The sequence below is a fragment of the Protomyctophum bolini genome, assembly GCF_963924005.1.
Source record: "Protomyctophum bolini genome assembly, chromosome: 21".
Lineage (NCBI taxonomy): Eukaryota > Metazoa > Chordata > Actinopteri > Myctophiformes > Myctophidae > Protomyctophum > Protomyctophum bolini.
In genome coordinates, this window is record NC_137882.1 from 18,146,388 (window position 1) to 18,160,072 (window position 13,685).

Sequence of the window (13,685 nt, forward strand, 5' to 3'; positions counted from 1 at the left end):
GTTTAAATATTACTTTTCTGACCTAATAGACAGGGGGTACATGAGCACATGGCCGTTCATTCGTGCTCTATTTCCGACCAAACCACACTTCCACCACACATCTCTCTATGCAAAATAAAACCTGCACACTCCCACAAAACATATAGACTACATTGCATTCGCCAAAAATGTCTTATTTACTGTTTAAATATTACTTTTCTGACCTAATAGACAGGGGGTACATGAGCACATGGCCGTTCATTCGTGCTCTATCTCCGACCAAACCACACTTCCACCACACATCTCTCTATGCAAAATAAAACCTGCACACTCCCACAAAACATATAGACTACATTGCATTCGCCAAAAATGTCTTATTTACTGTTTAAATATTACTTTTCTGACCTAATAGACAGGGGGTACATGAGCACATGGCCGTTCATTCGTGCTCTATCTCCGACCAAACCACACTTCCACCACACATCTCTCTATGCAAAATAAAACCTGCACACTCCCACAAAACATATAGACTACATTGCATTCGCCAAAAATGTCTTATTTACTGTTTAAATATTACTTTTCTGAAACACGCTATTCTTGCTCAACCTCAACAGCCTACGTCAAAATCGTCATGTTGGCGTCTACTACGACAACTACGTTCACTTCATGGGGCCAGTCCTTCACAGTGACACACACGTTAGATCAACCACGCGACCGGGATGGTTTCTACCCCTCAATGTCGTGCCTACTCTACACTGCCATCCGAAGGCCCCTCCCCCTTTCACTGCTCCTGTGTCGCCAACTACGTTCACTTAATGGGGCCAGTCCTTCACAGTGACACACGCGTTAGATGAACCACGCGACCGGGATGGTTTCTATCCCCTAAATGTCGTGCCTACTCTACACTGCCATCCCAAGTCCCCTCCCCCTTTCACTGCTCCTGTGTGTGACCTGTGAACTACTCTCTGACTGCACTGTAGGCTACTCACTCCACCAACAAAATATACTCTGCCATCACCCCCCCAAAAACACAATATGCCACGAAGAAAACGCAGCGCACTTTCTCAATACACGCGTGCCTCCAAACATTTGCGAGCCAGTCGCGCAAAACAAACCCAAACAGGTAAATCACACAGCATGTTGCATCCTTCTCAATGTTGCTTGCTTAATCGTTCGTTTGTTTGATTTATCCATACATCGCCCTGTGTGTGTGTCGCGAACCGAAACAGGTAATCACACAGCATGTTGCATGCTTCTCAATGTTGCGTGCTTAATCATTTCATTTTTCCATACATCGCAATTGCGCGTGTGCGAGCATGTTGCATGCTTCTCAATGTTGCCTGCTTAATCATTTCATTTATCCATACATCGCAATTGCGCGTGTGCGCTGAACCTGCACACTCATGCACTATCCATTCCATGCACATTATTAGTCGCCTATATTTACTACAGTACACTATGCCTACACGCTGGCCCCAGTGTGTGTGTGTGTGTGTGTGTGCCCCTCCACCCTCCCCCATGGCGCTGGCGCTGTGGAATGTCCATCTAAAAAGGAACAGTGAACCTCAAGACGGCCATTTACACAAAGCACGCCAATTGTTGCAGCCTACACAGATCTATTCAGGCCCATTCAATTAATCAATCACTACATTAGTTGCCTGTTCAATCTATCATCTTTTGTTTTACTGCCCATTATATGAAGCATTAACACATGTATCACATGTATTATTTTATAAAATGACAACCATCTGTGCAGACTTTTTCTGGTTGGAGGACTATGAAAAACTGGAATTATGTTTTAGGAAAGGTACTTTTGCTTTGGCAGACTTTTTATGCAGGGCGTGGGAAATAAGGCAGAATGTTTTGTTTGTGTAAAAAAAAAGGGGAATATCAACAAAACATATCTGTTTATTGTACACAATGCAATATTGAATGCAATGATATGGTGTGTCCTGTAAGCCCATGTGGGCTGGGCGCCTTTGGTGCATGACACAAAAATAAAGAAATCTATCTATCTATCTATTCAGGCCCATTCAATTAATCTATCACTACATTAGTTGCCTGTTCAAAACTAAACTACACTTTATGAAATCATTGTTGCAGCCTACACACATATATTCAGGCCCATTCAGAACACATTTCCCAAATCTCAGTGATTTATCCACACATCGCTCTGTGTGTGTGTGTGTGTGTGTGTGTGTGTGTGTGTGTGTGTGTGTGTGTGTGTGTGTGTGTGTGTGTGTGGCGTGTTTTTCAAATCCTCAAAAATGATGAAAAACGGCGTGCTATAGTATGCCGTAAGATATGGGCTATAGCCCATCGTCCAAAATGATGAGAAACGAGGATAACCTTTTTTTCAAAATTTCCAAAAACATGGGCTATAACCCATCGTTTTTTTCATTTTTTCATTTTTTTCAAATCCTCAAAAATGATGAAAAACGGCGTGCTATAGTATGCCGTACGATGCCCATGGTCCAAAATGATCCAATTAAATAGAGGACATTTAACACAACAGTGTTGACCCAAAGTTGTGTTTGCAAAGAAACATAAGGGTGGGGTGGGGATTAATTTTATGGGGGCCAGGTTAGAATTGCAGCCGTCCGTAGGTGCCCTTTGAGAGTGGTACTAAACGTACTTACTTTCCACCACTGCATACTAGCATGTCATTTGATCATGGTTTTCATCAAGACACAACACTATACAAGAAATCATCAATACCAGGAGCAGAAGTATATTAATAGAAATGTGTGTGTGTGTGTGTGTGTGTGTGTGTGTGTGTGTGTGTGTTATATACACAAACATTTTCAAAGTGCGACAATCAAACAATAGACTGTCTGACACCACATAAGACAGGAACGCCCAAAAACGTCACATCGGGTTTTAGCCCGGGGTAAGAATTTTCTATGGCTGCCAATGCAACTTTTTCCAATCCTTAATCACATACGGACAAACATCTATGCCGATAATATCTAACTCGCGGCGGTAACGTGCCTTGTCCACGGGCAACAGATCTTTCAACGTATGGCATTGCAAATACGTTTGATAATCGCTACTCTGCGCAATATTGTTTTGGAAATGCCGCAAATTGCATTGCAGTGAACGAGAGCAAATCACAACTTTCCCCGGGGGTGGTGACTCCGCCCTGAATACGCGCTGTGGTGTCAGTCTATAATCAAGAAGAGTGTTTCCCACATTCTCCAGTGCATATAGATAAACTATTATGTAGCTTGTCTTCATCACGTCAACAATCGCATCCATCCTACTCAGTGTTGCCTAATTTCGTGAGAGAAATAAGCAAGCTAGGGCCTATTTCACTAAACTTGGATTAGGGATTAAGCTGGGATTTTCCTGGATCAGCAATTAATCGGTTTCATGAAAGCTATAATCATTTTCTCTTGCTTTATGTCGTGGCTTTCTGTCGCTGTCTCTATTCTTCCATTACATTGTTCTCTCTCCCCTCTCTCTGCTCTGTTTCTCGGTTTGTTTGCGCCTCTGCCTGCAAAACCAAGTGGACCGCCCACCCAACTTCTAGACCAATCAGTGAACGAGATGATAGGCCCAGAGTGAAAGGACTTGTCTGAAAGTAAAAACAGAGAGACGTATCGGGATCCGCGGTGATGGCTGATCACAGCTGCGAATGATGTAATGTTGTAGTTTTCTAACCATTAAAAAACTACACCGCAGTGATAAGCCATCACCTCAAACGGGAATATGAATGAATGCGTTACTCCTCAGGGTGAGTCTCCTCCTCTGCTCTGTCCTTATTGGCCAGGTCTCGTGAAGCGGCATCATCCGCCTTATTAGCGGGTTGGTCCCACTCGAACAGGACCTTCCTCTTCTTGAGAGTGTGTGTCAGCTGTTCTCTGGCCCGAGCACTGCTGATGCCCCAGCGCAGCATCGCCAGGCGGGCCAGGGCGGGTAGGCGGGGCAGGGCGGAGAGCAGGGCGGGGAGCCACGCCGCGGATGACGGGGTGGCAGAGGTCGAAGGTCGTAGGCTGAGGTCAACGTCCCGCAGTGAGCCCAGACCTCCTCCGGCTACTAGGGCTGTCACGATTAGAAACATACATTTAAGTTGACGATTAATTGTCATACGGATAATTGTGATTTAACGATTTAGTTGTGTTTTTGGCATTGGACATGAAAATTCCTTTGCTTTTTAGGATTCGTCATAAATAATTGCACAGGGCAGATAAGACTTGAATATCTCTGCCTCCGGGAAGAAACCACCCAACTCCAAAATGTTCATATATATATTTAAAACAAAGCAATACTGCCTCATCAAAGTTGGTATTGTGAATTTATATATTGTCAATTACTTACATGAGAGGGAGAGGTGGTTGTGTTAGCTGTTTAAGCAGACAGTTTGAGGGTGTAATGGAATTAAGGGGTTTTGTCCGAAGCGCTTTTTACTACTTCACAATGGGTTAATATATTTCAACTAACACACAGACGTAAAGTTGTAAACTGTTTGAAAATGTATGAACATCTTTCAACATGGAAATTAATATTAGGCAATTAGGCTATTATGCAATAATTATGACAGGCCTAGCCTACCTCCAGCAGCTCCGAACAGTGTGGCCCAGCCCTCGTCCCCCACCTGGCTGTTGTACGATAGATCCAGCACGTGCAGAGAAGAGAGGGAACCACGCTTACACACCGCAGCTAGAGAGGAAGGATCGTAAAGACATGATTGGATGAAATAAAGTCAAAGATAGCGAGCAGTGATACAAACAACTGTTTTTAGAATTAGCTTTAGGTATAAACTAGACCTGTATGTGCCCGTCGCAGTCGGCCACCGGCCTACTTGGGAAGGATGCAACTTGGGAACCTAATGATATACGTTGTCATAGCACCCGTTTTAACTGTCAGCCGGTGTCCCACATGGAGATCTGTGTATGTGCCTGTGTGTGATGACTGCAAACTGAAAAGTGTACTTGGCAATCAATTCAGCCCACTGACAGAGCCTGATTGGTTGAGCCTCAATTGGCTGAGGCAGAGGCTGGAAATTGCACAGGTGAAAGGAGTTGGCCTCATTAGGCCCACTGGCAGAGCCTGACCAGAGCCAGTGAAGTCGGTGGGTCAAACGGTTCTCGAGTTACGTGCATTTCATTTTCAACCGTACACACACGTACGCAGAGAGGTGGCGCATTTATAGTAGGATTAATCTGAGTTCCCAGAATTATTTTTCCCTTTTTTTTCTCCGCTACTAGGCGGGCGAGAAAAACTAGGTCTAAATGGGTCACGATGTGGAATAGATGTCTTCGTTGACAGTGTCTAAGCCAATGGTTTTCAGACTTTTTCCATGTCAAGGAGGACCCCCTATTCATATTTTTTTATAAGAAAATAATTTGGCAGCAGAAACCCAATCTGAAAATGTTTTGTGTCAGGGACCCCTAGAAGAGAAGATTTATGTAAATAATAAAAAGAAAGAAAACATATTGAAACGTTTTCGATATTTTCATAAATAGCAGATGTACAAGCTCATTACCCAGGTGACAGAGGTCATATGTAGTCAGCTGACAGCTGCTGAGTCTCAACTCCTGGACAACTCCTGGCTGCAAGGCATCCAATAGCAGCGCTAAGCGACCGCCTACCACTTTACACCAGGAAACATCCACACTCCTGAGGTATGGTACAGCCAGAGCTGAGAGAGAGAGAGAGAGAGAGAGAGAGAGAGACACACACACACACACACACAGTCAACATTTTAGGACCACAGTTTTATGAATGCTATTTTAGCATTTCTTTTTCCATTTATTACCGTAATTTCATAGACTAAAACTATGACGAAGCGTTATCGCTGACAGTTTTTTCACTGATGAAAACTAAATAAAAACTAAAGCTATAAGAACTAAATACACTGACAATTTCATCAACAAAGAACAACTAGGCTAAAGTGCACAAACACTATTGGAGAAAAGATCCAGTAGAACTAAGACAAGTCATTTTATGCTTGGCTGCGTGCGGAAGTCGCACTCCGGAAATAGAAGATATACAAGCACAAAACGCTTCACCCTGCGACGTGTTGTGAGCTTGGCATGCAGCCAAGTATAAATCAGGTATCACGATGCCATCACAGCCCCGCCAAAGTGCATTTAGTTGAGGTTTAGGAGGAGTTTTAAGTTTAAAGTTGTCGGCGAGTCATCAGTTCGTTATGTTGGCTATTTCACACTACAGGAGTCTTTTTTTAAATCGGCTGTCATTATATCTTTGTGGTTTTCACACTAAACGATTGATCGCTGATTAGGGATCACAAACTGCAAGAGTTCAAGATGCGATCCAGACCCGATACATATATAGGCTACATTTGTTTTTTATTTCAATTAATTTTGATGTCTCACGTATAGGTGCAGGAACCCGTGATACATGCACGATGCATCGGCAAGCGCCTTTATTACCGCTGGATCTTCTTGCAATTCCTTTCATACACAGCGAGCAAAACCTTGGCGATCAAAGCCCGATCTTGCATCAGATCGGGGTTTTGTCTGAAAGCACCAAAAAAGCTCCCCAGCAGCATAATCGGAACAAATATTGTGCAGTGTGTAGAGGGCATAAATCAACTGTAGATTTAGTTGATAGATATATCATGATGTCTATCTAGTTAACTAAAACTAAAACATTTCAGATGACTGAAATGTGACTAAAAGTAAAACTAAATGGAATTTTATTCAAAATACTTTGACTAAAACTAAATAAATATTTACTGTCAAAATTGACACTGTGTATTATTAGCAAAGCAGTAATTGTTGTAATAACAGTGGTAATAGTATTGTATGTATGGTATAGTAAGTATTGTTCATAGATAAGTACCTAATGCAGCGAATGACATTTGGTTCAGACTGCAGCTGTTGAGTGGCAGGCGTCTCATCTGTGCCAGTGGCAGGGCGGAGCATAGAGAATCGACCACGCCTCCAACCTCCTTATTGGACGACACATCCAACTCGGACAACTCGGCAAGAGAGGGGAGTGCCTGTACTGGACATAAAGTAAACAATAAGGGCTGTCACAAATGTAGTTTACTTCATGATTAATTTATTGTCGTACAAATAATTTAACAATTTCATTGTGGCTTTTAGGGCGATGAACATGTTGGTGCATTGCGTTGGTTGCCTCCGCCATAAGTGTGTGTAAATGGCCTATTGTACTGTAACACATAAAGTGCTTCTTTTAGATACAAGAATATAGAAATGCAGACCATATAATTGACTAATTTCCCTCCTTCTCAGAGCGCACACGCAAACACAACTCACTCAGCGCTTCCACATCGGCGTGCGTGAGAGAGCACAGGTGCAGGTCGAGGCTCTCCAGGTGCGTGAGGTGCACCAGGTGGAAGGTGAGGTGCGACAGTCCCCCGGCCATATTCCTGTTGCAGGACAGGTCCAGTTCGCGCAGTGACGGCAGGTAGTGGAGCGACCCACCTTCAGCGAGCACAGTAATCATTTATTGCACAGAAACTGAAGCAAGTGTTGTCAGCAGTGGTGGAAAAAGTACTCACATTTAGTTACTGAAGTAAAAGTATCAATACTTTGGTCTCAAAACTACCCATTTGACAAGTTCAAAATGTTCAAAATGTATAGAATGCATTCAGTTTTAACTAATTCAGATGGAATATGAAAGGAAATATAATTAAATTAATGTCATAAGAATACACAACTGTATTACATTTAACTTTGCAAGTGCTTTTATTTTTATGAATTAATTTATTTTTAACATAAATAAGGCTCTTATGTATGTTTTTTCCACTTTTGTCCCTCATCTCAGGAATGAGTGCTACATTTAGACGTCTGTATACATTACTTTATAATGTATGGCTGTTTGAATTTGTGACCACTTGCTGGGGACAGGCTAAATACAGGCATTTTTGGGTACAGAGCCTTTGTGAGCTTGTAGATCAAATGGCCCGAAATATGTACTGTATAGGGCTGAAGTGGGTAATGTATATTTAATAATAATCAAAATCTACAAAGTAACTATAGTAACTAAAGTTTTCAAACAACTGGTGGAGTAATAGTGGAGTAAAAGTAGAATATTTGGATCTGATATGTAGTGGAGTAGAAGTAAAGGTATTGGATATTGGAAATACTCAAGTAAAGTACAAATATGTAAATGTTGTTACTTTCCACCACTGGTTGTCAGGGTCATCGGTCAGAGCTGTTTACTGATTTGAGGTTTTTGATCAATCATGCGTGTATAGTTCCACACGGCATCCCACCCAGATCCTATACCCACTCTACTATAGTCACCCTCAGCACCAATAAGAAAAGACTCACTCATGCCAAATAACATGCATGGATTACAACAAAATAAAATCTCATGACTGAAAAATGCTGTATATGGCCAATTCCTAATGTGCAATTTGGAGCCCCCTAAACTAGCACTGTTTCCTAGACAATTAACCCAACATTTTGTTTTAGTAATATTGTTCCTGCATTTCTACATTGCCAATCAGCCCCAGGTGAAGAAATCACATAATGAGGCTTTAACCATGCTTTTATATGAAATGTCTGAGAACATTCAGGTTTTATGGAAGATGCTTCTGAACACATTGCTAGTTTGACCACTTCAATTGCTGTAATCTTGCTCTAATCTTACAATAGTAACCGAAACATGTTAAACCATATTGAGAGCTTGTGGATCGGCTATTTGTGCTGCTGTAACATCCTTCCAGCTGGCTTCCAAATGATTGAAATCAGTCATTATCGACTGAGAATCCATTAATCCATGAACATGGCTCATGTCAGATCAAACCACAAAGGATCAGTTCTCCTACCAAGAGAGTGGAGGCTGTTTGGCGTGAGTCTACAGGCCTGCAGTCGGAGTGTGGTGAGGGAGGTGGCATGGCAGAGGGAGGAAGACAGATCCCCCAGACTGCCCCCTGAAGACTCTGCCTCATCATGTGAGTCCTCTGACAACAGAGGGTTACAGGACAGATCCAACACACTCAGTCTGGGCAGAGCACTCACTATGCCTCCTGAGGGTGGGGGAGACAAGGAGCGGCCATTAAAGATGATCTATACTATAGCTATATAAAGCTATAATCTCACGAAGATCGACGCCCACCAATACATCTGGTTACATCTCTACATCTCATCTCGATATCTGTGTAGAGGCTAGAACAGCAGAGGAAATGGCTGAAACAGTTAGACAAGGACAAAACCCTCAGAGTAACCTCTCGAGTTGGAATAGTCGCTAGACTTGTTAATATAAAGTAAGGATATCTCTGTAAAAACACAAAATAGCATTTTCAAAACATATGCAATAAAATAAAATAAAACATCCATATATCAGAACAACCAGTATTGTATGTCTTACCCAGTGCAGTGGTATCAGCAGCAGTAAGCTGGCAAGCCACCAGGTGTAACTCCCTCAGCGTCGGACAAAGTTTTCCCAGGAGCCCTTGCAACGCCCCACCCCCAGCACCAACGTTCCAGGACAGGTCTAATATCTCCAGAAGGGGGACACACCCAAGAGCCTCGCCTTAAAAAGCACACATTAGAAACAGAGATTGTGTGAACAAACTCCAATTCATGAAAATATGAAAAGGGAATGTGCCGTCTCTCACCTAGTGCAACAACGTCATCTGTGTTCAGTCTACAGCTGCACAGTCTCAGGGTTCTGAGCCCACCCGCATGCTGGAGGTGAGAGGTCAACGCCCGCAGGGAGCCACCAATCAGCTCGTTCCACGATATGTCCATGTCCTCCAGTTGAGGAAGGTACTGGAGCAAAGTAGCTGACGGGGGAGAAAGGAGGTCTTATATACAGTAGTGTGCAGCACGTGAAGTAACTTTGTGTGACCTTTCCTTTGTGTGCCAGTTGGGTTAGTTTTGATGCTTAAGATGTTAGATTAAAAAAGGGGTTATCAAGTGGGTGCCTCCTATCACAGATATTTTAACTGAAATTATCTGGTCTTGGTCAAGGTCTTACTGTCCTGGCCAGGTCTCACTTGTAAAATAGCTTTTAAGCTCACAACCAGGTTTTCCACTAGTGTGTACAAATAAAAAGCTGCCAAGCACTCCAGTAGTTACAAAATCCACAGTACACCACTGCTCACAACAGTGAATGTTGGCATCTCAAAACTAGATGCTAAACTAATTGTTGCTGCTGGCACCTGTGCCTGTCGACCTACAGTACACGTGCCTTTAACAAGCCAGGGATCTGGTGGTGTCAAAGTATTTTATTTCTCCTGTGAAACAAAATCCAGGGAAACTGGAAAAAGCTGGCATACAGTCTGTTCTGTATGTGTGCGTGTGTGTGCGTCAACTAATTCAGATGGAATATGAAAAGAAATATAATGAAATTAATGTCGTAAGAATACACAACTGTATTACATATAACTTTGCAAGTGCTTTTATTTTTATGAATTAATGTATTTTTAACATAAATAAGGCTCTTATGCCTGTCCCCAGCAAGTGGTCACAATTTCAATTCAAACTGCCAAAAAATGGTCTAATACTGTCACAATGTAGATAGGATGGAGCCCGCACACCACAGGTAAAGGTAAGACGTTCTTTATTTAAATAAAGAACGTCTTACCTTTACCTGTGGTGTGCGGGCTCCATCCTATCTACATGAAGTTTCTTTTAGCCCAGCACCCAGCCTGTCGATGTGCGTATTCTACGTCTGCTCTAATACTGTCACAATCACACAAATATACATACTAAATGAAAGTAGATTGTCAACAACATGGCTAAATACAGGCATTTTTGGATACAGAGCCTGCTTTTACTGTGCGTGCGTGCGTGCGTTCACCTAGCTCTAATATATCTGTGGCAGTAAGATCACAGTGAGCTGCATTCAGGCTCCGGCTATCCGCCTTCTTTCCCAACTTCTGTAAGAACACACACATACGACCCCAGCCCAGGTCACACTCATTCTCAGCTGGCTCGACGACACCTAGGGCACAACGAAACAATTTGCATGAGAGAACATGCAGTATGTCTGGCATATTAAACAAAGTATCAAAAAAACATTTACAAAATTACCATTGTTTCCATATTGTAGTTAATAGGCAAAGGTTCACAACAGAAACAATTAAAGAAAAACAGTTTGCCCATTGTCTAGTACCTGAAGGACACTTCCATGAGTTCTGGCATTCTAATGCTTATATTGGTTAGTTAAGAGTAGAGTACATCATGTTATGGTCAGTGATGACTCATCTACTGTATATACGCTGGGGTGACCAGTGCTGCTAGGCTGGAGCTCTATTCTGATAGAAATCATTGCTTGTTCAGTAAACTTGTTCCATAACAGGGGTCTCTCCAGCTATCTATTAAATTAAATAAACAAATAAATCAAACAGAAGCTTCATTTTCAGGTTGGGATGTAGATAAATTACATTAGGGAATGCCATACGACAATGTCAAGTTAACTAGGTCATTTTCCAGTTACTTCCCAACTCCTTTCAACCTCATATCTTCAGCCGAATCTCACCGGAGCCATCTGTTCCATCTCTGTGGTCCCTGTCCTCTGTGTCTCTGTCCTCAGAGATCCCTCCTCCCCTGTCGGAGGTGCGAGACAGGAACCGGCTGGATGACGACCTCCGGTCTGCGGCTGAGCGCTTCCTGCGGATCTGATTCATGATGAGGTCCAGAGGAGACCGCCTCTGGCCCGCCACGTCCCGACCCCGCTGACCGTCTGACCAATAACAAAATTACTATCATGTGAAGTATTAAATGACATTTTGTCCAGAATTTGACTAGAGCAAGGGTTCCCAAACTTTTCAGGCCACCAATAATAATAATATTTGAACTGGGGACCGGGAGTTAAGGCATTACATTTTGTTTGACTCTGTTCCACAGATAAATATTGTGAAAATAGATTATCTACAAGCTCACAACGCCTCAAGTTGCGAGGCGTTGTGAGCTTGTAGATCGGCTATTTTCACAATTCTTGTCTCTTTCTAAAGGTAGTGAATTTTTTATGTTTTATAGTATAGAATAGATTGTTGGTTACTCTGGTTAACGACACCCAGTTGGGGAACCACTGGACTACTGTATGCCTGTTCTCAATCCCAAAAGCATTCACTTTACATAATGGGATGTTTGTTTTTCCCAGCAGCTGAATGCAGTTAATTACATGTACTGAAATTATTATTATCACATTATTGTCTGAAACAGTTTTTTGTAAAATGTCCATAATTTTAGTCTGTCAAAAAAGCAGAAATTGCAGATGTACAAGTTCACATCATGATGCAACTGCAATTTTTCTGACCTTGCTGGATCTCAACTCTGACAAAAACAGATCAAAACTAAATTGGAATTCACAAGTCATAATATAACTGCAAAGCATTAGTGATTGATTGAATAGCAATAGCATACTTTATTATTAAAAGTTTGCAGGTAAAGTATAGACTAGAGGTATAGTGCCACAATCATGCTAAAACGATAACAACATGGTCTAATCATGAACTAATCATCACTAAAATGAGGAAAATCACATCACATTTATTTTAACATAGAGAGGGGGGTGCACCGTTCCTGGAGATACTGCAATACCAGGTCGATGCGTGGAGTGGACGGAGCAAGCCCCTATTCCATCTCCCAGTTCCAAAAATCAATTTAATATATGGTCCCCGGGTAGGGGACGTATCAGATATTAAACTGATAAGAACAGATACTACACTTGATCTTAGCCAAAAGGCCGAGAAGCGATACCGATGGGGCTTTCGGAAAGGGTTAGTCAATCCCGGCAATAACAATGTCTGTTGTGGGGTTTTTTTTTAAACGTATATTTCAAACGTCACATCACATCATTCAAATGTTAGCAACGCTCTGAAATAAGCCATAAGTGTCATGTGTCAGCGCCAAGGAGTTGAATATGTATTATTAAAGAAAATAAAAACGAAGTACGCCTGAGTTGTACTTCGTCGTACGACGGTATACCAAAAATATCAGATCTACAAGCCCACCGTGCGTCGCATCCTCTAGCCATTGTGATCTTGTAGATTAGCCTTTTCGGTGCACAAGGGTGCATAAATTAGGCACTTCCTGGTCACGTGGTTCACCACACCAGGCAGAAACCAATAACAATTTGAGTAGATCCGGACGATCAAAGTGCTGTTTAAAGCAATGGCAGAAAGTTGTGTTTTATTCTCTGCTAAACAGAACTAGAAATTATCAATGCAGCTGCATATTAGAGTCGCTGTTGTTATAAAAAATAATAATCTGTACAACATCTTAAAGCGTTTGTTGGCGATCCATTTTCAACATGTATTTTTGCCACAAAAGAACTGTTGGCACCCCCAGGTGGACAATAACTAAATGGGGGGCAGGGGGTTGAAAGCATAGAGTATAAAGTTGAAAATCTGTCCCGTCTAATGAGTGAGCGGTCCTCAACCTTTCCTTGTCGAGTATGGGCTATTGTTTATCGAAATCTTGGTAAGCGACTGTGAGGAAATGATCTGCACAGTAAATGGCATTGCATTCCTAAAGGATGTCATGAAACTGCATTTAAAGACCATACCTGCAGACTCCATTTAAGACCAATACAAGCACCGACAGCAGTAGCGTTCAACCTACGAAATCAACCTGTTAGTCAGAAACAAAATGTCACTTTTAAAGGTTTGATCCATTCTCATTAGGCACATAAATGCACCTTCAAGACATTTTGTGCAATATCTGGACAAACTTTAATAGTTGCCCAGCGCCAACGACTGTGCGCATAACAAATGTAGCCAATATCAGAGTTCATTAAAATATATACCGTAC

General features: G+C 42.1%; 1 protein-coding gene across 1 annotated transcript; it reads right to left on the bottom strand.

The window, feature by feature from the left end:
• Positions 1-2,612: 2,612 nt before the first annotated feature.
• On the bottom strand, positions 2,613-13,453 carry lrrc31 (leucine rich repeat containing 31; the record flags this gene model as incomplete). Its single annotated transcript, XM_080793775.1, has 11 exons — positions 2,613-4,023; positions 4,534-4,641; positions 5,468-5,623; positions 6,790-6,954; positions 7,230-7,397; positions 8,750-8,950; positions 9,292-9,456; positions 9,542-9,709; positions 10,729-10,872; positions 11,410-11,613; positions 13,441-13,453. 11 exons carry the CDS (start codon positions 13,451-13,453, stop codon positions 3,704-3,706), a joined length of 1,812 nt encoding a protein of 603 aa, XP_080649901.1. The 3' UTR covers positions 2,613-3,703.
• Positions 13,454-13,685: the final 232 nt, after the last annotated feature.